This window comes from Macaca thibetana, chromosome 17 (genome assembly GCF_024542745.1).
Source record: "Macaca thibetana thibetana isolate TM-01 chromosome 17, ASM2454274v1, whole genome shotgun sequence".
NCBI lineage: Eukaryota > Metazoa > Chordata > Mammalia > Primates > Cercopithecidae > Macaca > Macaca thibetana.
The window spans coordinates 14813588-14840365 of NC_065594.1; the positions used below are offsets into that span (position 1 = coordinate 14813588).

Below are 26778 nucleotides of genomic sequence, written 5' to 3' on the forward strand. Positions count from 1 at the left end.
TTGAAACTCACAGGATTCTATATGATATAGAAAAGCCATACATTTATTTATTTCCCAAGTGGGTATAGAACAGTAAGTTGAAGGCATCACTCTGCAATTACTAATAAGGCTCCACTATTTGAAACAAGGCACAAAGGAACTGCTTTTTCCCAATTCCTTTGTCTGCACTCTTCATAGTAGTACGTGCAGCCTAAATAAAGTTTATGGCACAGATAAGCATGAGCATAAGTAAGAATGAATACTGAAAAATGTAAAACTTTATCATAAAGATTTGGATAAATTTTTCAAAAGACTAGAGAACTGTTACTCATGAAGTTGGTTTACCGAAAGGAGGCGAAAATGCAAACGGAACAACGGTGTTATGGCTGTTAGTGAAACCATGCGAGCCAAGATTTCAAAGACAAATGCATTTAGTTACAACTAGATCTATACTGTTTGTTGTATTGTATTGGGTAGTTTTTCTGGCCTCAATTGTCCATTCACTATACTCATATAAGCCAAGATCTATAAATTGATAATCTGAACCATTTGTCCCAAGGAGACTGTGCCATTTGGTAGCCACATGCCTCCTCTCATGAGTTACACCCTTCATGAAATCGTAGTTTGGAAGCAGCCCAGGAAGTCATCCACTGTATTTCCTCTGGATAGAATAATTCCCTCCATGATTTACTCCTCAAATGGGATTCCCAACCTGTAATGAAGGGAGCTCACCACTCTTCTAGGCACCTGCTACATTTTATGCTAAACTCTGGTTATATTAAGAAACTGTAACTACAATTTGAAATATTTATAAATTTGGAAACATTCCTTCCAATGATTATTGCTACAGACACTGATTACATTTTGCTGTGATCATTGCTGTGGACATTCATCAAGGAAATAATACAGAGAACCAATTAAAGCAAATATAATTTGAAGATTAAAGTAAAACTAGTGAAAATGTTAGATTTAAAACCAGAATTTGGAACTTATATTGTAATTATAATATTAAATATTTTTTTCATCTGGGCGCAGTGGCTCACACCTGTAATCCCAGCACTTTGGGAAGCTAAGGTGGGAGGACCACTTGAGGTCAGGAGTTCAAGAGCAGCCTGGCCAACATGGTGAAACCGTGTCTCTACTAAAAATACAAAAATTAGCTGCGCGTGGTGGTACACACCTGTAATTCTAGCTACTCAGGAGTCTGAGGCACAAGAACCACTTGAACCCAGAAGGCGGAGGTTGCAGCGAGCCAAGATCACACCACTGCACTCCAGCTTCGGTGACAGAGCAAGACTCTGTCTCAAAAATATATATATATTTTTTTCTAGCTCGGTCAGCAGAATTTCCTATCCTCTTTAACATCCTTTTCTATCTTCCTTTTATAAATGAAATATAGTATGATTTTTGTTCTGCATTAGAGAGTCAAGTATTTTACTATCATTATTTTAATTAACTTTATTTTTAAAACTATATATTTATCCAGTGATTTTAAAAGAAATAGCTTGTATAAATACACACACAGACATGCTCACATACACATGCACATTTTTTTCCCCGCAAGTTAGATCACCTTGGGAAAAATGCCTTCAAGCCTAGCAGACCACTAGTGGTTTTAAAAATGCATGTTAATTTCTTCTTTTCAATGAGTTATCAATATGTCTGACAAATTCATCCTTTAAGGCAACCCTGAAAGGAAGGTAGAGTCCTGATTTTAATGCAACTACCTGAAACAGAATTCTTCATCAGATAATCTTATTTTGTTATTACTGTCAGTATTTTACACTTCAGATGCTATGTGGTACCATTCTGTAGTCTCTCAAATATCACTTGTTGATGCTAATTACAACAGAAGAATGCCATACACGTGATTGTGAAGGTCACCCTTACCCCACACGTGGTCATTTCAATTGCAGCGTCTACTTATCAAGTTTTTTGAAAGAAACTCACTGAACAACATAGGCAGTTTTTCCTGTTTATTATATAGTTATTCTAAGGTGGTAAGTGTCACAAAGTTAACTTCAAGAGGAATAACATGGTCCAGTGTGAAACACAAGGTACAACATTTTGCAATGAAACCACAGCACAAAGTAATTGAACTTTCAAAATTGGGTAGTTCAATGAAACATTTTGTCAATGCTTCGCTCTATAAAGCTCTGCTGATGGCCTCAGTTGATGGATTTTAAAAATATATTGCTGTGTCAAATGTTTTAACACCAAATGCTTTTTTTAAGAGAATACACATCCAATCAACTGAAACTGTGAGCAGAAAGTATCTAACTTCTTTATAAAAATGTTATCCAAATTTACAACATTCATAATATATTTCAAAGTAAAGAGTTCTTAGAAAAAATAAACTCAATTCCTTGCTTACTGATGAGTATCAACTCCTCAAAAACACATCACAAGAAAGTTAACTTTCATACTTCTTTGCCTATAACCTTTAGATATCTACTACCCTGGCTTCAAAAACATTTTGTGGCCATATATAATACAAACATTCATGTATTACATGCATCATTTATACTATCTTGGAATTTATCCATCATCTTTACTAAAATGAACCGTATTTTAAAGACATCATATGTCATGCACCCTTAAAAATTATAGTGAGGACCTCTGATTTCCTCTTTTTTCCACATGCGTAACAGGCACAAAATTACAAATATTTTTCAACTGACAGTACAACACACTATATCAGGCAATTGGTATATTGAATTCAATATATCTCTAATTTTCACACTATGCCTCTGTGGGATATTTCAATCAAAGACAGTTATCACTAACATGCACAAATAGCGATGCTAGCAAGGCTAATGCAAATATGCATAAATGAGCAAATGTATGCATATATAGTAAATTCATCCAATTAACATTTTCAAGTGTGTATATATTTATGTAGATATATACACACATACAGCAAGTATATTCATAATTTGTCAACAGGTTAGAGTTTTGAAAGAACATACAGGATCGCCTTACAGGTTATCTGGCTTTGTTATTAAACTTACTTCATATCAAATATACTCTGGATTCTCTTCTATTTATGTTCCAACATTATACTTGACAATCTGCAACTGTATCAGGGTTTCATTTTTTTAGTGTATAGTGACTGACAATCACTACAAGTCATCCATAAACACACAATAAAAAAAAGTCAGTCATAGTATTCAATCTTGTTAATAATTGAACACAAAGATAAATCAATATAAACATTAATGTTACTTACATTTAATAGTTAACACAGTGTTGGATTTGGCTGAATTTCAATTTTTTTGATAAATCAGTACATCTGAATATTTGGAACCATTTGCCATACTAGTTGAGCAAACTGTTTTTTAACTTAAACATGTCCCAACTAGTATGTCACAGAGTAACACTTTATGACATGAAGATTTTATATATAATTCCACAAGAGCCAGTCACTTATAAGGCTGTATCACAAATACTATACTTTACTATTGATGGTTTATACACATACACAGATACTTACAGAAGCATACCCACATACACACCAAGCCTGGCAAATTTACATAAACACCCAAACACCTGTATAGATATATGGCCACATATGAAAAATTTAGCAGTCCAAGAATTAAAATATGTGGAATTTTCAGGAATATTATTCTATATCTTCATTTACTTCCATTAAGAAATCTGACTTGCACACTTCATTGTTTTTAAGTTTAAAAAGGAAAGAAAGAAAGAAAGAAAGAAAGAAAGAAAGAAAGAAAGAAAGAAAGAAAGAAAGAAAGAAAGAAAGAAAAAGAAAGAAAAAAAAAAGAGTCCAATCATGTACAGATCTTCAGGGCATGTGTTGGAAATTCCACAGCTGGTTATGTAGGGTACATATATAGTACGTTAGTGCTGGTTCAAACGGTTTTAGAAAATGTTTTTTGGATTCTTAATATTTAGATGAGCCAATATATGTGCACAGGGATGTATACAAATGAGAGAACCTGACACTTCTTAAAATTCTATGGCAGTACGGAAACAGTGTAGATTTCTCCCCCTGCCTAGATGATTAAATAAGACAAAACACACCATGTGGCTTTCAGAACTATAGTCTTGAGTTCACACTGAACTTCACACTTTATATATTTTTCAGTTTTGCACTTCTAAAATGCTGAAAGCAGGGAAATATTCCTAATACCTTTTTCTACAATGTCTACGTCTAAGAAAGAAGTGAGAGCAAGTGAAAAAGTATCGAACTTTGAACTACAGCACGAAGTCTTCAGAGCACATTTAGGATTATCATTAGGACAAAACTGCATGGCTATTGCTGAAGTGCTCCCTGCTCAGTAGAACAATTTAAAAATTCATTGCCGGATTTTTTTATAAAGAATTCTATAAGTAAGTCAATCATAAGCGCCTATAAATCACCAATTCTGTTCCACCAATGAACTGAAAACTTCTGGTTTGTTGCTAAGAATTTTTTATTTCTGCTTTAGTTTAATAGAATTATGTTTTGCATAAAAAAGAGATCTCAAAGACTGTAAATGGTGTGCTGTTTCAATCTCTGAGGGACTTTACTTTCAAAAAGTAAATGATATATATAGCCCCTGAACAGTCCTTTAATAGAAGTCATATGTTCAAGAGATTAAATGCTGTGGAAAGCACTTCCCTTGGAACTGCTCGAATGGAAAGTTGGCCATGATATCTATCGGCAATTAGTACAAGTTCAATTTCTTTTTGCCCTGTCTAAACAAAGCCATGGGTTCTATATCAATTGGCAATATCTACCACTTAGAACAAATAGCATTTATTGGACCTTTCTAGAAGTAGTTGTCCATAAGATTGACAGTGCAGGGAAGTTAAAATTATTGGAATTTATTTTTGTTCTCAACCATCTGACCCCACCAGATTTAAAGTAACTGTTCCACTGCTTTCTTTGCATTTTTGGCAATTTAGTCAAATACATACTAATCTTTTATGGACTCAACTGTATTAAGTAATGCATTTTACAAAGACATAACTAAAACAGACACCAGCATAGGCAACCTCACAGATGTTTACTGTTTCAGCTAAAACAAAGCAGCCTTTGATCTCAGCAGGAGTCTCTGGTCATTTCTATTGGAAACAGTTTTAAAACCTGAAGCCTGGAACAGGTATTATTATGAACTGTTCTTTCAAGATGGAATGGTTCAGTTTGCAGCTCTTGAATAACCTGCCAGAGAAATGTCTTTCTCTCCAACAGACAGCATAATGAGGCACTAATCATTATAGGGCTAAGTTTTCAAATGCTGTTAGATTGCCTGGATGTTTTTTCTTCTTCTTCTTCTTTTGGTTGGAATATTTTATTCGCTTGTAAAGTGAGATGGTAACATATGTAACTATAAACCAGATGGTAAAATTTGCTAGTTGAACAATTTATCAGGGAGATAAATCAATAACATTTAAAACAGTGTGTGACAACTGAATTTCTCTCCATCTTGAATCAAACATTTGAAAATTGTTTTCAAGTAAAATTTGAAAAACAATCATGTAAAAGCCTCGAAATGGCATCAAACATTTTTAATTTGTCACCTACTGAGATATGTCAAGCCTGGAGAATATCAAAACCATGCTTCACAAGTCTTAAATTGTTAGTGTTCGAACTAGTAAAAGTAAATGACCACTAGGATATGGCTTAAATACAATAGACTATACATATTAAATTAATTTTTAACATTCAGACTTAAAATAATTATTTTATGTTTAAGCAAAGCTGACTATAATTTTTTAAAAATAGAGGACTAGAAGAGCAGAATTAGTAGGTTAATGTTTAACAATGGGTTATAATCATAGACTTAATTGGTTTAACACAAAAGGAGTTTTGCATATGAAAATTTCCAAAACACCAGCAAGATTGAGAATTTTTCAGAGTGGAGATTTGGATACTCTAGGCCTGATTTATACAGCACCATTTAAGTGAATCTTGCTTTTCAAATGGATTTCCTGGAAAAAGTCCAGATACAATTTTTTTTAGGTCTGTATGAAAAAAAAAAAATTCCCAGCTTTAGTTTTTACACATTTAAAAAATTATGTATATGATTGTAAGAAAAAATTATACAATCTATAGCAATGCCATTGGCCAAGTTCTTCATGTTGGCATATAGCTTAAGCTTAATTTATACTGTTTCTACTAAAATAACTTTAAAAAATAAAATTTACTTGACAACAAAAACAAGGAAAGTTCCTAACGCCTAATTTTAGAGTCTTTATGAGATGTGTCCTTGTCACAGTTTTTCTTTTTCTCTCAAATATACTAACCCACAAAACAATAAGTAGCTTTTTCTACTGTCTAGGGAGAAAAAAATCTACCCAAGCATTTTTATTATTTTGCAATAAAAATACCTCTAAAAACCAGCAATTCAAATTTTAAAAAACAACATAACCTTAAGAAAAAATATGCCTACTAGTGCCATTTTAATATGCTTTGCAGAAAGTACAGAAAAATTATATCTCTATGCCTACTTATAATTAAGAAGAAAACTCCATCTACAGAAATTCTGGCTCTATATTGCCACACGATTAGTGTGTTCTTGTACTCAATATTGGGTCCGTAAATGAAATTCATCTAGAGCCAGGCGCTGCACAAAAATCTCAGCATTTTGTGTTCAGATTCTCCCCAATCAAATCAATGTGGGAGATATTTTTTAAAATCTCTCAATTTCAAGGTTGAACATCATGAATATAAAATGCCTACATATTTACTTTCGTATGATTTGGTCTTTTACCATTTCAAGGTATGCAAAACTCTTTTGTGTATTTTGCTGTTAGACTTTTGCTTAGGAAATGTGAAACCTTCACCCAATCACAAACCATATACATTGCTCCATTGTTTCTTTTACACTGAGTCTCCTACTGAATCCAAGTCATCCGAAGAGAGGGGGCGGTACAGGTCCTGCAAGATGAAGGGCGGTATAGATTTGTTTACTCAACTTTCTTGGGTGCCCTGTGGCTCTCGTGGGAGCAACACTGAATGGGCATCCCCGGTTTCTAATATTATTGACCTTTTCAAGTCACCAACTTGGAGTAGGAGGAAAGATAATAATAAAGAAACCGTCTAAATAAACAAAATGGTGCTGGTTTCACCTTATTAGCAAGAAAATGCCTCTTGGTCTATTCATAATCTTTCACCTTCCTTGATGCCTGTTGAGTTGCATAGCCCCTGAGGTCTGTGAAGGTCACCTCCACTACTGTGTGACTAAGCAATTCTTCCTTGACCATTTCCTTCCCATTCTTGGTAGAAAAGGAACATGCTTACCTCAAGATAAAATAATTTATAAGGAGGCTCAGATGGCATTCAGCAAATTCTGGTCCCAGAGCAGCAACTCAAATGTTGTAGTTGCATGTAGCATAAAACCCAAGAAAGCATTGCTTTCTCAAAATATTATGTTTGGACGACAGAAAGAGTGCAAAATTAACCCACCTCACCCCAAATCCCTTCCCAATGTTCTTTCCCTGTTCTCCAACAGACCACTCACTCATCACCTCCTCTCTCTTTTCCTCCCTCCCCTTCCTGCTACTAGATCTCGATTGGTAGCCAGGCAACCCGCTCAGATCTGCAGAGAGCGTCTAGAGTTGGCTTTTCTCCTGTTTTGTACCACCCACTCCTCACATCATCTGACTGATCAGATAATCTACAAAAGTCAGTGATGTGGGAGTATAATGGGGAGATTCATTCAGCCTACATAACACAACACATTTCTTCCTGATGGATTAAGAAATGGGACCAAAAAAAGTTCATGAGTGGGAAAAGAGTCTCCAGGCTCTGCTTCTGAGACCAGTCAAACGCCTGTAGACAGCAACTTAAATAACTCTGCTTCGGAAAAATAGGTTACTTGGTCCATTGCCACGAATATGCTTATGAAGAGAAATGTCTGGCATGCAGGTTTTTCATTGTATAAGACTATTCCAAAATGTCAAGAGAGGTAACATAAAAATGTGATTTTAACAGAAGAAAAAAAGGTAATTAAATTTTGTAACTAATATAAGTAAAAACTAAATTTTCTTATTTGTAAAGAAACCAGTCAAATGTCTCAACCTTCCTTCTGAAAAAACACCTTATGTTCCTGTATTTTTAAAATGGGGGCAAGGTGTGTGCGCGTGCATGTGTGTGTGTGTGTGTGTTGGGGTGAGGGTAGTCAACTCATTTTCTTGGCTATGTTGCTAGGCAACACCGAAGGAAAAAATAGAAGTAGCTACTGTTTTCCAATCTGCAGTAAAAAGAGTTAATTTATTCTTTGAAGTGTCTTCTTTTAGCACATGCCATCTTTCACTTATGTCAGTATTTCCTGCATAGGAGTATAGCCAACCATTTGAGAAGACCATTAACCAAATTTGAAACAGGATTAGTTTTTAGGGATCTTCTAGGCCCATTTTAACTGGGAGGGATTATTTGATGCAGTTGCCTACATGCTAAGATGAAAGCTGCTCTGGCTAAAGCAGCTGGGAATGCCTTCATACACTGACACAGCACATGGTTGCGGACGTTCATTTATGGCCCAAATTCAAAAGCCTGGATATGGAACCATCTTAGAATATATCCAGTGCCCTGCCTCACAACATGTGCTCAATAAGTGTTTTCAGATGGTATAAACCCTTTGTCCTCCTAAAACAAATGGGATTTTTTTTTTCTCTCAAGTATGGTGTTTGCACTGATCATTTAAATGGTAAAATGAAGAATCTATAAGACAGCCATATCTTATAATCATTCCCCAAGTACAGGAAATGTTAATTATATAAGCCAATAGCCACAGAGCTGAATGGAAATTTTCTGCCTCAATTGGACAAAATCATACTAAAGTGGAAATACAGAAAGCAGAAGCGAATTCTAGCCCCATTCCGCCAAGAAAGGGACATCTGAGCATAGCTTTACATCCCTACGATGGAGGTCTCCTCAATAAACGAGCAGGGAGAGAAGCTCCCATCAGCAGTGGGAATCCCCAATCACTCTTAATCTCAACAACTAAGCATAAATGACACCAATAAATCCTTAATCTGAGTTCAATTAGCTCAAAGTATAAAGAGGGATTTCTATGCTAGGTGTCCTCTAGAAAGCATACACTCTAAGAGAGAGAATGTTCTCAGAAAGAGGGCCCTTCCTGCTCTGTATCTAATGGCGGTCCCTATAGGTTGATGCCTCACTGCATGATGTTTACAAGAAAAGAATGACTGACCAGCTCTTCCTCCACTCAAGGACAGGCCTTTAGGAGAGTAAATAAATTTGGCCAATTCTTTGAGTTTTTCGCGAATGATTCCAACACCTTAAAATCCCAAATTAGACTGTGGCCAAGAAAAAACCATAGTGAAAACACTCAAATGGAAGTAGAACAGAAGTATTGGACTTTCTATCTGGAAAGAGCCTTCTTGTTTTGTTTTGTGTTTCCAACGGAGACCCAGAAAAGATAACAGGCTTATCTAAGATACCATGGCCATTTAGTGGACAAGCTGGCATCAGATCCCAGGCTTCATCAAACACTCAAAACAAGCTCCACCTGATGCCAGGTGAATCAGTGGCGAAAGATAACCAAACTTGATATTTGGTGCAACAGGCTCCAAAGGAGCTAGGGACCAAATGAATCTCCCTGCTCCACACTCTTAGACGTCTGGCAGCCTAAAGACACAACCTGTGCAGAAATCTTGAAGAGAGGGCCTTCCATCCTGGATGACACCTAATTTTATGGAACTCAGAAGTTTTATTTTTTTTTAATTTTAATTTTTATTTTTTTTTGAGACGGAGTCTCGCTCTGTCGCCCAGGCTGGAGTGCAGTGGCCGGATTTCAGCTCACTGCAAGCTCCGCCTCCCAGGTTTACGCCATTCTCCTGCCTCAGCCTCCTGAGTAGCTGGGACTACAGGCGCCCGCCACATCGCCCGGCTAGTTTTTTGTATTTTTTTTAGTAGAGACGGGGTTTCACTGTGTTAGCCAGGATGGTCTCGATCTCCTGACATCGTGATCCGCCCGTCTCGGCCTCCCAAAGTGCTGGGATTACAGGCTTGAGCCACCACGCCCGGCAGAAGTTTTATTTTAAAACACATATTAAAAGAAACCAAAGTCAAGAATCTAGCATTTGAGTGCAGTAGACTGGAAGGAGTCCTCGCTTATTAAAGTGTTCGGTGAGCACCATCATGAAACCTCCCAGAAGCGTACATTCCCCCGACCTTGCATCTGAGATCAGGACCATAAAGGGCCTTCCGTTTTTGGCATTGTACCTCCCCTTTTGCCTCCTTCCCACTACTTTTATTTTTGCCTTGGTATTACTGGAAAAGACAAACAGTACAGGTTGTGACAGGATAAGAACAGTAGTCTCTCCAACCTGAAAGAAGCGCTAACCCTCACCCTCCTCCTTAGCATGGAGAAGCTAACAGTTTCCAGTAACTTTTTCACTGTGGTCTCCAAGCTCAGCCAAATTGCCCATAAATGCAAGTAGTGATGAAAAGGTGCTCAATGTGGGTTTCATCCACAAAAGCACGTGTCATAGGTTCCCATCCCCTACCTCATGGACCCTCTGCTGCTCCGGGGCCCCATCTGTACCATAAGCAATTTTCCACCAGGGCCCTCCCCTCCATTCACAGCACTTCTTCTTTCCCTTAATGGTGACATCTAATCAAACTCATCACAACTAAGAAGGCTTATAAACTAGTGCTAATAAAGCCTTTGCAGTCAGAACAAAAAGAGGAGTATGTAAAAGTGAAGTAGCAAAGGTGCATTCTTCTGAGTTAAGATTTGGACAAGGTTAAAGAGAAGCTAAAAGCCCTGAGTTCTAGCTAAACCACAGCAATAAGCAACTCCCCATTGGTCACCTCCTCTTCTAGCTTAGATATCACCTAGAGACGAGCAGCACGATTTGCTGGCACCTGTACCACTCTGCACCGAGGCTGAGACAAGTCTGAAACAAGCAGCTTGCTTATTTCCTTACCCTCTGCTTCCGCAGGCTTCCTGGGCTGGTGGGTGATGGACTTGGCGACTTGCCTGAGCGCGGAGTAGAGAGCTGACTACCAGGGGTTCCATTAACTAGAAATACAAAGAATCACACACAGAGAAAAATGGCACGTTAAATAATTTTCATGACAAATCATCTCCAGGAAATAAACAATTATATAGAGACCTGTGTACTAGAACTCTAGACACCCTTCCATGTGTACATTGAGGAAGAGCTTTGGGAAGTAGCCTTCAGAGAGTCACAGTTTTGCAAATCCTGTGTTTCACAGAGCAGTAGGTTACAGAATTATTTTTTAAGATGTACCTTTCACAACTTTCCTGATGAATGTATTAACGATGCCTTTAACTGTGCCAGCAGGGACTTTAGGAATGTATGGTCCTGAGACATTTTCAATGAGGTTCATTCTTAACTCTTCAGTTTAGCTACCTAGTACTACCCAGCAGGAATAAATATAAGCACAGATCACCAGTGACATTCCAATGACCTGATAAATAGATCACTGTATTTGTATAATTAATAACCCACTTCTAGAAAAATGTCCTGCATCCACCTCTGTCTTGTCCATCCCCCCAGCCTGATTGTGATGGACCTGACTTGAACAGGACAGTCACTGGCCACAGACGCTGAGAAACTCCTCACAGTTTCTCTTTGCTGCCTTTGAAAAGAAAAACTGCTAACAAGTTCAAATCACTGGAATTCTACCCAATTCTCAAGAGTTTTATGCATATTTGCACTAAACTGAACTAAAGCCACAGAACTCAAGTAAGCAATTCTTTTCTCTAAGTAACATCATCTCTGACAACAGAATGAAACACTTAAAGACATGGTTTTATAAAGATGTATCAGGTCGCCTCTATTTTACCTGTAAAAATGACAACATTATAGCCCCACAGTCAGTGAAGTAGAATTAACCAGGAGACACATAGATTCTTGAGGGTGCAAAATAAACGCTTTCCACAAGGGAGAGCAGCAATGCATTTCACTTACCTTCTATGAGTTCTAACATGGACACAGTCTTAGTGTTGGACCTGAATACCAAAGGCAGAATCCCGTCTCAGCACTAAGCCAAGCACCCGCGGAAACGGGAATTGGTTGGATGAGTTTAAGGATGGCTAAGGCTGCTCCCAGAGCAGGCTGAATGAGATGCAGGATTCATCAGCAGATGCCTTTTCTGCGTAAAGCTGACGTCTCCCAAGCAGCAGTGGGAGGTGCAGGTTCTGTCTTAGGCTACATCAAAGGTGTCAATTAAGCCTCTTGCCAACAGCAACCCCCAGCCCGACACCACTCCTTCCCGGAAGCCCCGGTGCTGTCAGTACTTTGCACTGAATCATAATGAAGTGGCCCTCGGGGCAAGAGATCCAGTGACTCATTTGAAAATCGAAATGACAATAACTCTTCTAAAGCCTGGTGACTACCAGGTAATCCGGAAACCCTACACAATTCAGTGGCAAGGTAGGATGTTTATTGATTTTTCGCACTCGATGTTTTCCCAAAAACTTACAACCCTGGAAAGTGGGAAGCTCCTTGTTTTGTCATCTCCTCCAAAGACCTTAAAAAATGTCACATACCCCATGCTGCATTAATTTGTAGTTTTGCTTTTGAAATGTATTTGGCAACTCCTAAAAATAGAAGCCTAAAAAGTTATGTATGTTTTTTTTTTTTTTTTTTTTTTTTTTTTTTTTTTTTTTTTGCAGAGAGAGTGAACTGGAAAGCTAAGAATGCTTTAATTTGCTTGCATGCCACTCTCCTGTCTTTGCTGAGTGAACTTCACGCTCGGACCTCATCACATTAGACTTCCTCAGCCAGTAGCCTCTAAGGAAGGGGCTCAGAAATAGGCAAGGATTAAAGACAAAGGCAGAAGCAGAGCCTACAACTAGTAAGGAAGGGATGCCTTACTGGTTGGCTGGAGAACACATTTTGTGAATATATTTTCTTTGCCCACCCGCATTCTACTGCACATCTTTATGTCATACCTGAAGGCTACATAGATTGGCAGAAAAAATGAGCAAATAGGGAAGCGAACACAGTGTTAACACTTTTTACTTTGAGACTCTGATCTTACCCAGCTAATGGAAAATTAAGAAAGAGAGACAAAGGACTCACAAGAAAACAGTCTCAGGAATACTTTGCTTTAAAAACCAAAACAAAACAATAAAAGTCTGTACATATTTAGTAAGTACCCATTATATGTGTATCTCAGTTTATTGTAGGCATTTTTATGCACCAGTCAATGCACTTAAACCTTTTATATATGCACATATATGCATCTATATGCATCAGCATGTATGTATATTACATCATTTAACTCACACAATAACTCTGTAAGATTGGCAGTATCATTTCCACCCATTTTACAGGTGAGGAAATTGAGGCTTACAGATGATGAGTCATTTGACAAACAAATATGGAGCAAAATCTAACCTAGGCAGTTCAAAACCTGCACTCTTACTACTACCTTGCCTTACTGTGTCAGCCCTTTAGCCTACAGGTAAATCAGAGAACTAAGCTAGTAATTACAATAAAGTATTTTGAGAGGGGAAGTGAGGCAGGATAGTCAAGGAAGTGACCATGCTCTTGGGATGCAGCAGTGGTGGTGACCTCACAGCCAATACAGTAAGCCTTGGCATTCGCATTGTAATTGAGCTCATGTAAGCAAAGCTATCTTCAGGAGGGACTGTCCCTTCTCTAGAGCATGTGCATTTTGATTTTAATTGTCATCAAACTGACCCTTTGCTCATTTATAGTAAAAAACACACCCCTGGGTGGAGATTTAAGATGCTAACGAGACACGTGATATATGAACATGCACGTACAGCTACAGCGCATGTGCACCCAGAGGACCACCCAGAACATGCTTACTAGCAACGCCTCTTCCCATCTCCTTATGAATTAGCATGTAAGACTCTCATAAAGGGGGTTTCTCCAGCAATAATCAACACTGCCTCACCCTTACAAGCAGCTCACCCTGAACTCTCTCAGGGTATACTGTTCATTCTGCATCTAACTTTCAAAATACTCTTTTTCTTTTGCAATGAATGACTCTCTGCTGCATCTCCTTTGCTGTATGTCTCTTGTTTAAATTCTTCTAAACTGAGAAGACAAGAGCCAAGGTATCACAACAGCCATCAACAGAAGTATTGGGTGTTGCAACTGGAATCCTAATAACCAACAGAGTCAGAGTTGGCCTATGCCCTTCATAGAGGGCAGTGGATACAGGAGTTAGCCTGGTGAAGCAGGAAGGGCACAATGAAGGAAAAGTGTCCTCAGCCCAGGGATCCCCTGTTTCAGGGCTGGATGCAAGAAAGGAGGCCAGTGTGGTGCATTGAAGAGATTTAAATAAGTTAGTACAGCAAGTATGTGCGGTGGGAGGGGGAGGAGTTTCAGGAATGAGATGGAGGCAGGGGTCACATAGTGAGCAGGGCTTTAAAATTCATGTTAATGAGTTTGGTTTTTATCCAAAGGGCAATGAGAAGCAAAAACAAAACAAAACAAAACAATAAAAACAAAAACAAAAAAGATTTTAAGCAGGAGTCGCAAGATCAGGCTTGCATTTGAAAATGCTCTTCAGAGCTCTTGCCCTGTCAAGAGTGGATTACAGGGAAACAATACTGGGTGCAAGGAGAATGTCAAGGTAGGAGAGAGTGGGGCACATTTAAGGGTCCTATGGTAGAGATGCTGACGTGGCTGATCTAGGGTAGTGCCATGGGGTGGCGGTAAATGGAAACATTCCAGAGAAATGTAAGAGGTAAAAACTATAGAACTTGGTAATTGATTGGCTGTAGAAGATTAAGGCCAAAAGGCAGCATGGTTGCAAGAACACAGAGAGTTTGGACACTTTGAACGGAAGCACCTTAGGTGACACCAGTTTTGCCATGTAAGTTGGTACAATGTTTTCTGTTTTAGATGAAGAAACAGGTTTAGTGGCGTAACTTGTCCAAAGACAAACAGCTGGAAGATGGCAGAGCTAAAACTGGATTTCATTTAGGTCTTACTCAAAAAACTTCGCACTTTTCCTATGAGTGGCCGGTCCCGGCACCTCAAGGCATGTCCAGAACCCTCCTCGCGTCTGTAGGGCTAAGGATGTCTAGGTTTCTCTCTCTACCGCCGGGACCCTTGGATCTGCCTCCTTTAGGTAAGGTTGTTGCAATAGTAAAAGTGGTTTTTGCCATTAAAAGTAAAGCAAAAACTGCAATTACTTTTGCACCAACCTAATAAAACCACTGGGCTCAGTGCTTCTATTTGCATGGCCATCTCTAGAAAAATGAAACTCAAGTGCCAGACAAGTCATTTACAATCAAATGTTTTTGGAACACAACTTGTCTGAACATTGGGAACAGCCTGTATTCTTAGGGTCAGAGCTCTGTTCAGACTCTTCCTCTTGGCCGTACAGAAGAGCATCAGCAACTTCTTAAAATGGTTCTTGACATCCAGAAAGTATTACACACTTTCTGGTTGAATCACTGCTGGGATAAATAATTTTCTTTCATAAATAAGTTTGACACATGTACTGAGTTCACTTGGTTTTTGCTCTGTAATGCCAGAAGTCTCTAAGTGCCAATAACAAGGCTTTGTTTCTTATTTAATAGAACTTATTAAAATTCAACTTAAAATGGCATTATTTTTCAGAGGCCCTTATTAAACAATTCTTTATCTTGAATGGGAACAATTAAACTAATATGGTTGTTGTTAAACAGCCGAACAATTAATTATTTCAATCTGAATCCACTAAACTCTGAATTAGTAAAGAACTCATTAGAATCATTGCCTTTACCCAGTTCTGGTCTCCTTTGCTTATATCTGTATAGGCACCTTTTCTTATTTTAAAAAATAGGAAATGTCTTCCTTTGCTGTGCTTGTTACCCTTGAATGAGAAGTGCTCAACTTCAGGATGGATCATTCACTGATACCATGAGGACCAATGAACATCACTGGCCACCAAAGAGCTGTGGAAGAAATCTCACTGCAGAGCTGACTTCTATCCCTCTCGACGGTACATGACCCTCCTTTATTTCAACTCAGCTGTCACCTAAGCCTGCCAGGGATCCAACAGCATATACTGGTCACAGCGCATCGTTGAATAATACTGCTCAGGAAGTGTGCAGATCCGCTTTTTCCTTCATCATTTCAGACAGGTGAACCCACTCTTGTTCACTCACTGGAGCCACGAGTCCAGGGCTCTAGATATCAACGTATCAGCACACATAGTGTACACTTAATACATGCTAGATTCTTATTGCTCCCTGTCCTCTAGATGCTTATGATTAAATATCAAAGTTACTTTAACCATGCTAGAATTTGGAAATACTTGGCTTAATTTACAAATTCATTGTCCTTTTAAATGACTTTCCAGGCATATGTAGGTTAACCCTTCTTTTTGCAGTTACGTTCCTAAAAGTCTCAGACACCAAGTGAAAGCTGAAATGTTAGTAAGTATCTCAAATTGGTTCTGAAGTCAGAGAAATCTCCAAGTGAGACTATCTAATTAAAAGATGTGCAACTTTTTGGACATGAAATCCACCTTACTGTTTCCCTGTCTTCTTTTAGCACTTAAGGCGGCTCATTTATTTCTGGTGCTGCACTTGTCAAGATTTGGGGAGAGAATGTGTTTGCATATATGTGTGTGTCCTTGGGTTTGGGGGTGGCGATTCAGGCATGCTGCCAGGGAGATCTGGCTTCCTGCCTTAGACTCTCCTTTACTCCCTAATCATGGTGTAGGCTGTTCATTCCCTAAAATCTCTTTCTCAGCTTTTGTTCCTTGCTTGCCACATTGAGAAGAAAAAAAAAAAATGCAGGGGGTGGGGGGCACATTGGGGATCAGTTGAGACCAAGAGAAAAGAGACAACTACCTAACAGAGGGAAGATGATGTACTTTTTCCCTAACTTTAGCTTCCTGGGTGCTCACCTCATGGGCGAGGTGGAACTCTGATTTTCTCCATGTCTGTCTTCTCTTCTTGAACTCAGACAATGGGTCCAATTCAAAGAAACCATCTACTGAGAATAAGGGGAAGGAGGGGCCCCAGGAACAGAGGAGAGGGAGACAAGGACATGGCTCTGTGAATTAATTTTTTAAATAAATACTTCCAAAGGCTCCAAACCTCAGGAAATTTAGGCAACAGCTCCTAGTATTTCTCAGTTCATTTGTGTGGTCAACATTTACCCAGTAGTTACCATGAACTCACAGTCACTGCAGAATGCACAAAGAACCCCTGCTCTCAGAGACCTTGCAACTGAGCAAGGTGGTACAATGTGTCATCGGTGAATCAGCTGCCGCAGTACTGCAGGGCTGGGGAAGACCCTGGACAGCGAGGTGATCCGGGAAAGTGGCAGAGGTCTGCAGGGCCAGACTGGGTGAGTGGGCTTCAGACAGCTGAAGAAACAGAGGAAGACATTCTAGCAAGGCCAAGGGAGAGGAATAAAGGGATGAGGTGGAAAAGCCCAAGCTGGGGACAATTTAAATTTGTTTCTAGGATGGAGCATGGGTCCAGAGAAGAAAAGGGAGACATGACTGGAAAGGAAAATGTCCTCCACTTGAGAATGAGTCCAGACTTTATTTGGCAGACAACAGGTGATGGCAGCAGGTTGGACATTGGTGCCCAGGGCAGATGTAAGATAAAGTGGGAGGATGTCAGCTAGTGATGGCATCACCACAGGGAGAATGGTGACCCACTGAATGTGGACAGGGTGGGGAGAAAAGAGTTGGTGACGATTTGGGGTACAAGAAAAAAAATTTAAACAATGAAAAAAGACCAACTAGAGTCCTGTGATATAAAATTAGGCAATTTTTGGATCTGATCCCTATCAGCTGGGATTCAAGAACAGGCTATGGTTATGACAGGGGAACTAGGGACCACAAGCACCAAGGGTCAGGGTGGATGGCGGTCCTGGGGCTGATCCCTACCAACCAATTGCTGTAGGACAGCTCCCGCTAGAGTAAAGCCCTGGAGCCAGCCTGGGAGAGGACCCACGGTGACCCCCAAAAATGATACTCCCAGACCAGGTCCCCCTGCCATCTGGTATTACCCATTCCTTTGTAAGCCACAGTGGCGTCCTCATTGCTGAATCCTATGATTCCCATTCAGTTCTCATGCTACCTGACATCTCAGCATCAAGCATTTCTGCCCCTTCCTTCATCTCAAAACTTTCTGCCCCTTTGACTTCTGTCTCTGTACTCTTACTGTTCTTCCCTGCTTCTGCCGATTGCTCTTAGAAATGCAGACTTACCCCATGGTTCCATTTACATCTTTACAAATCTGTTCTTGAGGCAGCAGGGAGGTACCTTACATTTCTATTATTCAAATCACTACAATATACCAGGGTCTCCCAAATATATATCGTTAGCTCAGATCTCCTGACTTAGAACAGTTTTTTATTTCCAGTTGCTTACAAACATTTCCAAATCACCTCACACTCCACATATCTAAAATGAAACTCAGTCCCTACCTCTCCTCATTCAACAAACCTGCTTCCTATCTCTGATTCCTCTCTCTTCTTCTAGCCTCACATCCAGTTCAATTTCTGGTTTCATTTCCCTTTGAGGTCTCCCCCATTCCCAACGATGCTCTTTCAGTTCTGTCTGGACAATTTCATTTCAGGATGACTACAATGGCCTCATAGAGCCTTCCTGGCCCTTGGCCTTTCATAGCAATTTTTTCTACCACCGTGCCACTGTTTCCAAAACTCAACTGCGATCTTTCATGGCGTGGTGAAAAATTCCCTTTCACTTCATAATACCTACAACCTATAGCACAAATATACTTCCACGACCCTGTGCAATTGGACCACAACCAATGGGGCTACCACTATCTTTCCAACTCTTTCTTAGAATTCTAGCCTGCGTTTTTATTGAACAAGCAACTATTCCCTAACTATGCCATATAGTTTCATGTCTTTGTGCCTTAGCTCACATTGGTCGGGAATGCCCTCCTGGCCCTTTTTTACATCCAAATGTATAGATCCTTTTCTCTTGGAAGAGCTCTCTGACCCTATTAATGAGATCTAACCTGTTTCCTCTAGATCATCACAGCACTTATTACACTATTACAGTTACGTGGTATACAGTCAAGTACCACATAACAATGTTTTGGTGAACAATGGACCATAGATCCGATGGTGGTTCCATAAGATTATAATACTGTATTTTCACTGCACCTTTTCTACGTTTACACCTGTTTAGATGTGCAAATGCTTATCACTGGTTACAACGGCTAGAATATTCAGCACGATAACATACTGTATAGATTTATAGCCCAGGAGCAACAGGCCATACCACATAGCCATGTGTAGCAGGCTACACCATCTAGGTTTGTGTATGCACACTCTAGGATGTTTGCACAATGGCTAAATTGCCTAATAACACATTTCTTGGAAGACATCCCCACCATTAAGGGACACATGGCTGTATATGTTTCTCTCCCAACTATAATATAAGCAACTTGAAGGCAAGGACTGTGGTTTAAGCATCTTTGCACCCTTGGGACCTAATGCATGTCTGGAACACAGTAGATACTCAGGAAATATTTAATTAATGTGGGGCATTAACAGTAAGAAATTTATACAAGCAGTTGATGTAGGCTGCTGCCCTCAAGTAGACAGTAAGTCAAGATAATGGTTCAAGGCTTTGAAGAGTATCTTTGGAGGTTCTGCTGGGGTGAGCACTACGGAGAGTTGGTGGATGCAGAGAAAGAAGAAATGGAAGGAGGGATGGGCCTTACGTGCAGCCAGAAATTCCAAAGACACAAGGGATGACTCACCAACCTCTTGATTTTCTTGATGCATTTTGTTCTCAACAATTCCCTTGGAGCTCCAAAGCAAAAAAGATTCTCCATACATTGTATAAGGCTGAATTCCCTACACTAAAGGAAAAGACTGAACTAAAAATTAATAGCTGGCAATCTACCTTTGAAGGTGTTTGATATAAATCAAAAGGATTTCACAAACTGGACTAGTAGTGAGCTGATTAAAATTCTCTTCACTTCCCCAGCTTTGATTCTTATCTGCATATGCTGCATAAAACATTTTTATAGAACTGTAAAAAAGTAAAATTTAAATAGCATGAATAAAAAGACTTTAGGATTTCTGGAGTCACACAGAAGTTTTAAGACTGGGCGTTCAGAATGGTGCTTTGTCATGGTAGATGTTCATGAACTAAGCCATTTGTCTTTTCCTTCTTTCAAATGTTTGCCCTTGCATCTCCAGCACCCAACGTTGCTGGTCCACTATAGATTCTCAATGCATACTGAATGAATGAATGGTTGTTGCCATGAATGGTTCTACTCCAGTCTATAAGCTTCTGAAGGGCAAGAAAATACATTATCTCATATTGGAATTGAAAGGTGTGAGGCACTAATTGGGCCTCAGTGATGTCTGCTATGGGTTCCACAGACAGAGATTCTAAATACAGGGTATCATTCTATGATAAAAAGTTGGCTATCTAAATGGAAATAAAAACTCTAAAACAAACAAAATATGCCATTTTTCTTCTCTCTCTTTTTTCTCGGAATGGGGTCTTGCTCTGGCATCCAAGCTGGAGTGCAGTGGTGTGATCATGGCTGACTGCAGCCTCAAACTCCTACGCTCAAGAGATCATGCCACCTCAGCCTCCCAAGTAGCTGGGACCACAGGTGTGCACCATTGCACCCAGCTAGTTTTTAAATTTCTTGTAGACACAGGTCTCCATATGTTGCCTACGTTGGTCTCAAACTCCTGATCTCAACCAATCCTCCTGCCTAGGCCTCCCAAAGTGTTGGGATTAAAGGTATGAGCCACCATGCCTGGCCCCAAAGCTTTCCCAAATCCAAGAAAAGATCAAAATTTTGAAATCTGTAAGTTTTAAGGAGAACTGCAGCTATGAAACTTCAAGATAAACACAGTTTCCTTGTAAGATTAAGAAAACAATATAAAGCCAACTGAAATTTTATCAGTCTTTATTAAAACCAAATTAATGCATATTTTATTCTTATTTTTAGAGTTATTTTGTTATAACTTCCTTATGTAGATAAAAAAAAATTGCTTAAAAGAATTTCACTTTTGCCACTGCACTCCAGCCTGGGTGACAGAGTGAGACCCTGTCTCAAAAATAAAAATAAAGAAGTTTACTTTTAACTTACACATTTTACTAGATCTGTGTTCCAAATATATACACATGTATGAAGAGTCAACCCATATGAAACTCTTTACTCCTTACAGATTCTTGTTTCTTTAAGAAGCAGCTAGAAGTCATTTTCCAATTTCTTAGTGATTCATCCTCCAGCATCTCAGCACGCAATTTATCTGGAGGCTCTTTATTCTTTTCATGTGTTATTAAGGCTTCTGGTTTCTCTTTGCTAGCTCTGTTTGCCTTCTTTCAGCCTTTTCTGTTATGCAGACTAATCATAATTCAATGGGTATGTGAATTATGTTATCTGTGAGGCCTCGATCCCTACGCTTCTTGAGAATAGGGGCATCATTAGTGCCTAGGAAATGCCTGACACTAGTTGGTCTGTAACTGATAGTTCTGAAAGTGTAAACGAACTTTACACTTTAATAAATCACTTTGAACCACTTTTAGCGCTACGAAGAGAACTGGGTAAGGGACAAATGGAGGATTTACAGAGGATTCTCATTCTTGTTCTAATGCTGACTTACAAGGGAGGTTTCTGTCCAGCAACGCTATTCATCAGGAATTTGGGGTAAATCATTCACCTCCTGGAACCCTGGTGCCAAGGGACTAATACTTAGGCTTATGTTGCAAGGTGTTGTGATGCTGTGAATTGCACTCTCAAACCAGGGACTAGCTTAATTTTATTCTGGATCAAAACTCTAGTAAGTGGAGGTGAAGAAATAGGTATCAAGGACTGCCAGCCTTGTGTGTCTAGAGCACCAGAAGCCCCCGGTGCCAGCCCCGAGGTGCCATTCTGAACTCTGGGACTCAGAGCAAAGCAGTTATCCCAGCCCTGCCACTGTGTTCTTATTTCCACAGAGATAATAATAACTTGCCTTACTTGCTTGCTGTTAGGAAATTAATAGGAGGATCAAAAAAGATTGAAGAAAGAAAGGCCATATGTAAACTATAATGTGTCAGGTAAATATAAGTTAACCATGTTATATTCATAGCAGCATAGCCTGAAAATTGCATAGATCTTAACTTTATAATATGCTGCAATTTCTGTATAATATAGGAAACTGAATACTGGAAGTAGAAATTTAAACACTGAAGTAGAAATCATTATAAACTTTAGGTTAATGTTTTAGGGGAAAACAAAGATTTTTTTTTTTTTTTTTGAGACAAGGTCTCACTCTGTCTTCCACACTGGAGTGCAGTTGTGCAGTCTCAATTCACTGCAACCTCTGCCTCCCGGGGTCAAGCCATCCTGAGTAGCTGGGACCACAGGAAACACAGGAACCATCATGCCAGGCTAATTTTTGTATTTTTTTTTTTCTTAGAGACCAGGTTTCACTAGCCTGCCTTGGCCTCCCAAAGTGCTGGGATTATAGGCATGAGCCACCACACCTGGTCTAAAGATGCTTTAACATTAAAAAGTCCGGTGGTAGTTGGGTTTCGGGCAATACCAATGTTGATGGAGTATTTAAGTAAAATTCATGTTTGAGTCCATATGATCGATGAAAAACACTAAACAGGCTATTTTAAGAAAATGTGATGCAAGCCGTATAGAGATAATTCAACGTGCCTTTCCACTAGTTCCAAAAGCCTTAGTTGAGTAGGGACAGGAGACCTGGGCCAGAGCAGTGGAGGGGCCCCAAGAGAGGGGCTTCCCTGACATCCAGCAGCTGCACTTGCGTCCAGGAGAACTGGCAAAGCTGCCGAACTCCTTAACCCCTGGGTCTGGTTCCAGGGAAAGGAGGTAGTCCTGAGGTCACTGGCACAATCCACACATTTGTGACTGGGAGTCGACTGCTCTGTGAAACTCTCTAAATTGGAACCATCCAAAGGAAAGTGGGAACAAGTCCCTCTTGGTAGCAAGTCAGAATCAAGAGACAGTCAGTGCATATAATAAGCTCTTACATAATCAGAAAATGGTTGCATGTTATCTCCTCCACGTCAAAATGCAGCAAGTTGAAAATTTTAAATGCATAAAAAGCTCACATTAAACAAAATATGATTAGTGTTATATAATTAATTTTGACCTAGAAGTTAAAGACACCTAGAAGTGCTAATTCTTCAAGAATGTGTTAATTTTAGAATGAATTTGGACTCTACTTTCTTTATGAAAATGATACTAGGTATGACTTACCTATCACAAATTTCAAGTTAGTGCTGGTCAGTTCAACCAGGTGTCAACTAGAGTTGAAAAGGACTTCAAAGAAAAAATAGAATGTGGAAATGCTTGTTTGGAGCAACCTATTGATTTTGAGGCAATGCGTCCTACCCATTTTAAACTTCTAAAAGGAATAATTACAAATGTTGGCAGTGACATACAAGTACATTTAATATATTTGCCTCTCTTCTTGAGTTTCCAAAATTAACTTTTCAGAAATGAATATAAATTCTTATAATGCTGAATAGTGATTACATTACCAGTTAATTATAAAATGAAATTATTGCCTATATGCATAAATATCTTTTTAAGATTAGACTCATCAGTCCATTATTTAACATGTACACAAGAATCTGATCTATTCTCCATCTTTATTGACTTAAAGGGAGAAGAAAGAAAGGAAGGAAGGAAGGAGAAAGAGAGAGAGAGAGAAAGAAAGAAAAGAAAGAAAAAGAAAGAAAGAAAGAAAAAAAGAAAGAAACTTAAATCCAGAAATATCTAACAACCTACAGCTCTTAACAACAAAGCTGCTAAAAACAATGACAATAAAAAATTAAAAGCTATAGTGCCTATTGATTTTCTTAGAATATCTGTAATATAAAAAACATAAGAATTTGGCTAATCACCCATTATTAGATGTGTCTGCCCCACATTTTTTTTTTATTCATCTTATATACTGAGAGGAAGAAGATAGGAAAGGTTAAGTAAAATTTAAGTCAAAGTTGGTTTGGATGGAGAACTAATTTTGTTTTTTAATATTGATGATTTTTAATAGTATTGATATGGTTTCATTAATACAGGCTCTCCTTCTCTTTCACATCCTTGTATGATTGCATTAGGTAGCCAAAATTTTGGGGGCAATATGCTGGCTAGGCTTATGATTTTGCTCTCCTTTATTGCTCCATGGGAGTTCATCCTATAGCCCAGATTTATTTATTAATTTATTTATTTATATTTTTGTTTTGAGACAGTGTTTCACTCTGTCGCCCAGGCTGGAGTGTAGTGGCGTGATTTCTGCTCATTGCAACCTCTGCCCCCCAGGGTTCAAGTGATTCTCCTGCTTCAGCCTCTGAGTAGCTGGGATTACAGGCGCCTGCCACCACGCCTGGCTTATTTTTGTACTTTCAGTAGAGACGGGGGTTTCACCACATTGGCCAGGCTGGTCTTGAACTCCTGACCTCAAGGGATCCACCCCCATCAACCTCCCAAAGTACTGGGATTACAGGTGTGAGCCACCACACCGGACCCTACAGCCCATATTTAATCAGAGAAAGTGAGAAATGGTCTTTAGTTAAGACTGAACATCCTCCACAGAGCTCAATATCAACCTGGACAGTTGGACAAGCTCAGTTCTTCCAGGGGAGTTTTCCATGCAGCAATTCCAGGATCACTCTGTCATTCTGTGGAGGTCTTCTTCTCTATGTGTGGGTGATATTTCTCTTGAAGAGACACTTTCCCTGATATCCTGGGGAAGGGATCATCGTCAGAAAGAAATTCTCTCTTCTCCCAGGTGACTGACTCTCTGAAGCCAGGCCATTGCAAGGAGGGAGAAAAGGAAGTTGGCATATGGTACTCTCCTTTGTTCATTGCTCTTTTGGTCTACACATCAAGGTATCTAAAAGGTCTGCTCTTGGATTGCAAGAACACTGATGGACATTGTTACTTGGAGGCAAAGAGGGAGGTAGAAAGGAAGTCATCTCTGTCATGCCAGTAAATAAAGATGAACAAGTCATATCTTTCCCTCCAGATTATCCAGAGTCAAATGATTTTCTGCATTTACTTTATTTCTGTTTTCCATAACCCACTACTTCTCAAAGTGTGCACTGGAATCAGCTGGAGGGCTTGGGAAAATCCAAATTGCTGGGCTCCAGTTCCAGAGTTTCTGATTCAGTGGTTCTGGAGAGGGGGCTCAAGGCTTTGTAGTTCTAACAAGTGCTCAGGTGATGGTGATGCTGCTAGTTTGAGAACCACTGCCTTTACCTACTGTTTCTCAAAATGTGGGCCATGGACTACCAGATCCTAATCACCTGGAGTACTTGCTGAAACACAGGTTTAGGTCCTTACTCAGAATCTCAGGGTGTGGGGGGTCAGGATGACAAACTTCACCAAGTTCCCAAGTGACTCTCATGAACTCTAAGCTTTGAGTCTACTGCCTCATCCTTTAGCAATGCCTCATCTTAGGGCTCCATCCTATTTAGATGAGCAGTGTCATACTAAGGAAGGAGTTCTCAGCTCACCCTTAACTACAGAGGCAAACAAGATGCATCTCAAGTGCCAGCTGTGCTCTGAAACATATTTCCTGACTGGCTAGGATGCAGGCCATGCTGTGGGAAGGAGGCATTGGCAGCCCATCGATGCCACCCTAGGCTGAGAGTCAGAGGGGAAGGTGGTCTTTGGAGATCTGTCTAGGGAATAGCAGTAATTGGTAAAACTCCAAGGGGAAGGAGACTCTTAGAGAATCAAGGTGGGCTGGGTGGTCTAGTCGGCCCATGACCTGTAACGGTCTATAATGATCCACCCTATTGAAAGTTCCTTCTTAGGCAGCCTCAGCTGAGAGCTCTTTTCACACTCCCCCTGGCCAATGCTGTGGAGTAAAAGAACGCCTCCAAGTAGGCCCCAGAGGTCTTTATTCTCATTTATAAGAGCTTCTTGTCTTCATAAAATCAGGTAACAATCACTTTGACATTTGTATCATTTAATAATTCCCAATCAACAATTTGTGTCATTTAATAAATAATTCCCTTTAATAATGATACAGACTCTTCACCTGAGATAAATGAATAAGAAACTTTCTAACTGACTTCATGTCAGTTTTAAAACAAAAAAGGAGAAGGTAGGGTTGAGGTGCTCATCTTGTGCATGCACAGCCTCTCCAACACCAGCACTAGAACCCACTGAGAGGCAGGCTCAGGCCAAGGTCATTGCAGCAATCCCTGCTCCACCCTCTCAATCTCACTACCTTTAGCTTCAGAGCCATGAAAGGAAACTGAGAGCCAAAAGTGTGTTTAACAAAGGTTCAGCGAATACAAATGGGAAACTTGTCATAGGCCAGTCTCAGGTAGGATAAATGCTTTAACAGAGACTTCCAGAATCTGAAAGATTAACTTCGATGATAGAAATGATACAAGATGGTAACGTTCTTCTATTTGTGGGCAAATCTGGGTTTCCTGAATCTTCACTAAGCACATATTTTGAAGCTCAATGCTTTTTCTTGCAGCCAATATGCTAGACTCCAGCAAATCTGTTCAACCGCTCTAACATGTTCTAAAATTATAAACCGGAACCTACACTCGCTTAAAAACCTCACACTCTGGGCTTCGCACACCCTCTGCTCATCCTGTGTCAGGAACAAGGCAATTTCTTCAAAATCTCCTCTGCTGCTTTACCTGAGCTGGTGGAGGCAGGGGACTTGCTGCGCCTGGACGGTCCTGGGCTCTTGGTGGTGCTCCTGCGGGATGATGAAGCTATTTTGGTGTAAGAAGTGGACTTCACCACTCGACATTCTGGGGAAAGAACAACAACCACACGTCATTATGGGTTAATGGCACACACACCAACTCAAAATGCACAATAAACCTGGAAGTAGAAATATACGACCATCCTCAGTCACATCTAC

General features: G+C 39.6%; 1 protein-coding gene across 5 annotated transcripts in view; it reads right to left on the reverse strand.

The window, feature by feature from the left end:
- Nucleotides 1-26778, reverse strand: part of DCLK1 (doublecortin like kinase 1) — a 352724-nt gene that overhangs the window by 74898 nt on the left and 251048 nt on the right. For 3 of the 5 annotated variants that reach the window (XM_050766067.1, XM_050766068.1, XM_050766066.1), the window contains 2 exons: nt 26549-26665; nt 10885-10979 (listed from right to left, as the gene is read on the reverse strand). In XM_050766067.1, coding sequence (XP_050622024.1) covers nt 10885-10979; nt 26549-26665 — 212 coding nt within the window. Of the gene's footprint in view, nt 1-1940; nt 6866-10884; nt 10980-11895; nt 12126-26548; nt 26666-26778 lie in introns of those variants that run through there. The other 2 variants (XM_050766070.1, XM_050766069.1) reach the window with 2 other exon arrangements.